The sequence below is a fragment of the Austrofundulus limnaeus genome, unplaced genomic scaffold (genome assembly GCF_001266775.1).
Source record: "Austrofundulus limnaeus strain Quisiro unplaced genomic scaffold, Austrofundulus_limnaeus-1.0 Scaffold590, whole genome shotgun sequence".
Classification (NCBI taxonomy): Eukaryota; Metazoa; Chordata; class Actinopteri; order Cyprinodontiformes; family Rivulidae; genus Austrofundulus; species Austrofundulus limnaeus.
In genome coordinates, this window is record NW_013952992.1 from 153,481 (window position 1) to 157,322 (window position 3,842).

The 3,842-nt window shown below is 38.7% G+C and overlaps 1 protein-coding gene across 1 annotated transcript in view; it reads left to right on the forward strand.

Moving 5' to 3' along the window:
- Nucleotides 1-3,842, forward strand: part of LOC106531041 (kinesin-like protein KIF13B) — a gene marked incomplete in the record, with an annotated part of 109,575 nt that overhangs the window by 29,822 nt on the left and 75,911 nt on the right. The window contains 3 exon segments of the mRNA XM_014026801.1: nt 296-486; nt 3,230-3,461; nt 3,556-3,718. Coding sequence (XP_013882255.1) covers nt 296-486; nt 3,230-3,461; nt 3,556-3,718 — 586 coding nt within the window.

Genomic DNA, 3,842 nt, shown 5'->3' on the forward strand with positions numbered 1-3,842 from the left:
ATTTATTTTTCTGCTGCTGCCTTTCATTTTATTTTATTTTATTTTGATTGCATGTTTTTTTGTACTTTTTAATTTGTGTTACAAATTAAATGAATAAAAGTGAAACAACAAAACAACAAGTTTCACACGTAAAGATGCTCTTTTAGTTTCTCACACTTTCAATTCATAAACAAAACCAAACCAGCTTTTGTTTGTTTYCACACCTCTCTAGATGCACAATTGTCTGACTTTTCTCTTCCTAGTTTTAAACTTCTTCTTTTTCTCCTGCGCCCTCACACTGCCCGTGCACGCACAGGATCAGCATCCCCAGGCAGAAACTCCACACAGCAGCTGAGGACGAGGAGAGTGGAGCCGCCATGAAGAAGTGCCTGAGCACCGAGCAGCTGGAGGTGGATTTGGACGCTTCCAGCGACGTTTCCAGCGAGCTGAGCTTCGGTTACGAGTTCGCTCAGGCCGAGGTGATGATGAAGGGGATGGGCACCAATGGTGAGTTACACTAAGATGGCACAACACAACAAACGGTGGTTCCACATCACTGAGCGAGTTGGATGTATGACTAAGCATGCTTTGTCAGTAAAACATTCGGTGCATTATTCATTTCTTCACACAGCAAGTGGCTCAACTTCATTCCCACATTCAGACACGATGAAGTGAGAGAAGCTGAGTCACTTTGTTTTCAACAAAACACACAGTTAATGAATGAAACAAATCTGTAATTAAGTAAGTAAGTAAGTAAGTTGCAAAAGTCTCCACCCTCTTGTTATTCTATTTTGTTGTTGCAATCATTTGATTATGTGAGAAATCTACACAAAATGTTTATTATTTACATCAAATTAGGAGAAAACTTGCTTTAAAATCACTCTAAAAAAACAAAACTTAAAAGTTGTGCATGAATATATTGAATATTCAGCTGCTTCATGTTGAAGCCCCAAAGCTTCACGCAGRTCAGAGACAAAATAGTAGAAAAGATCAGATCAGGTTATTTAAAAAATGATCCCAACCCCTACCACTCAACAGAGATCCATGAAATATGTTATTAGAAAATGGAAAAATTTTGACTTTTGGTTGTGAACTGCAGCAGCATTAGTGTAAATAGTGAGAAACACTTTCCTAAAATATTTGTTTAAGTCATTTTTTTCAAGTTTTTCAGAAAAACAAAACAAAAACCCTAATCAAAAATGTACTGTGTGATCTGCACTAGCTGAAAATGTAAACAAATTTAGCAATTTTGATCCCCAATTCAACCAAGTCCACTGGACTCTCGGATGTGAAAACACCCTTAAACACATCAGCTGCTGGCAAGTTTCTGGATGTTTCTGGGATCGTTTTGTTGTGTATCACTTCTTATTTGTGTCAGGTTTTATGAAAGTGTTTTGCAATTTTAAAACAAAACCTGTTTGTGAGCAGCTTCTACAGCAAATAAGTTGTCTCAGTAACTGACATGGGACTATTAGTTTGCTTTGTTTTATTTATATTGCATTCAGTCTCAGTGTATTTAACCAAAACTCACTGAATCACATTGCATCATAATTAAAGACCAAACCTTATCGCGTCGTGTTTTTCAGTGAACAGAATCTTTGGCAGTGAATCAACCACAGAGCAGAGATTCAAAACCTTACTGCACAAACTACTGACGCAGCATTTTCAGTTAAATGTCAACCCGCTGTATGTCAGTATTGTTGAGCTTTCTTTAATCTCAAATTGAAAAACGTATTTAAAAAAAAAAATGTGTATTTGAAACAGCTTTTTGTAAATATCACAACAGAATGAATCCAAGATATTTAATGTTTTGTCTCATAAACTTGAATTTAATAACAGTAACTGGGCATAAATATTAATGGGCGGACATTTAATGCCGGAATCAATAACTGCATTATGTGTTATAATTTGTGTTACATTTTCTGAGAAAAGGAACAACTATATGTTACTTAAAACTTAATTAATTAGATTTTTGAGTACAAAGTTTTCCTGCGATTGAAACCTGCGACACATAAACCAAAGTAATACATTTGTCCAAATAAAGTTACCAAAACCTCTGTTCTGTATTATGTTTGTTCATGATCTTGCTTTTTCTGAATTGTTGCTGTTGACTTTTCACATCAATATTATTAGATGAACTGAGTGTTTTTACCAGCAACGTTCATGCCAGGTCTTAAAAAGTCTAAAAAAAAGTCTATAATTTGAAAATCAAAATTTTAGGCCTAAAAAGTTTTAAAAACGCCCAGATTTTCATCCAAGGTCTTAAATTTAATTTTGTAAAGTCTTAATTTTTTCTACTTTTGATCATTCCTGAGAACCGTTGGCTGCATAAAGAAAGTTAAGAGTCGTAATCAGAGGTTGACACGATCTGTCTTCATGAAGTGTTAAGTTTGCTACTCATGATTAAACTACAAATCCCATGATAACTGCAGGTAAAAATGACTCAGTTTACTTCCATGTTTTTGACCTCTTTGCCGCTACAACCCCCCACATTACAGGCGGCTTATTTACCTGCTCAAAAACAGAAGTTCAGTCTTGTTCACTGCTTGTTGTTTAAACATGGGAAAGTGTGTTTTCAATGAGACTTGACTTGATATCAGTGATTTTTTTCACTCAGTTGAAAGCGGTTCACAGCAGTCAGATATGACYGTTTCATTCAAATAATTTAGTGTTCTTGTATTAAAATTAAATATTATTTAATAACTAAATTGATAGCAATAAAAGGTTTCTATGTTAAAATTTCTGGRACCATTTGAATGTTTCTGTTAATGYGTCGATTTGGTCTTAAAAGGTCTTTAAAAGGCCTTAAATTTAATTTACTGAAACCTGCATGAACCCTGTACCTGTACAGGCTTATCAGTTGTTGATGCTAAATTGTTGTTGAAACATCAGGTTTTAAATCCTGTTATTCCAGTTTGAATATTTACAATCAAACATCCCATGTTGAGCACTTTGTCCTGGTTTGTTGAAGAATGCAGTGATTTATCAGCACACTCTGCGTGCCCGGAGGCAGATAATGAGCTGAGAGCTGTGAAGCAGTTCCAGCTTCTTTGGGTTGACTAAACAACAACACAATGAAAGTTTTAGGATGATTTGTGACTCTAAATCTTCCCATCAGTGAAGCAGACACGAAAGGAGCTTTCAGATTGTGCACATTAACGTGTGACGATGGGCTCAGCTCATTTGATGGAGCAGAAAGTTTCGTTGCCATGCTTCATCTTTCGTCCCGTGGCTCTTCCTCCTCCTCCAGACCCTTTGCAGTCGGTGTTGCAGACTCTGGAGAGGCAGTACGAGGAGGAGAAGCGCTGTGCCCTTGAGCGCCAGAGGCTGATGTACGAGCAGGAGCTGCAGCAGCTCCGCCAGCGACTCGTCCCTGAGAAGCCCTCCCCGCTGCTGGACTCATCAGGCCTCCCCGTCGGCGCCTCTGCTGCAGTAACGTCACCCGGCTCTCACAAACGTGTGCGGCGCTGGAGTGAAGACAGGTGACTCAGCTTGTTCCATGTCGCTTAGACGAGTCCAAAGGAAATCTACCTGGACACACGTGGACAAATTGTGTGCTTGTGTTTGTTGGGGCAGAGAAGCCATGATGACCCGCAGTCTGCGGCGTTTAAGAGAGCAGATCGTTCGGGCCAAGTTGTTGGCCCAGGAGGCCAGCTTTATCGCTGAGGAGCTCAACAAGAGGACAGAGTACCTGGTCACTCTGCAGATCCCTGCAGCCAACCTGGATGCTAACAGGAAGGTAAGATTTGTGGAAGCTTCCCTTTTGTCCTCACAAGAGAGAAAATAATAAAACTGCTGTCCTGATGCATCTCAGTAATCCAGGTAAAAAATCAAAAAGAAAAAAATTGTGTAGGTCTTCTGGA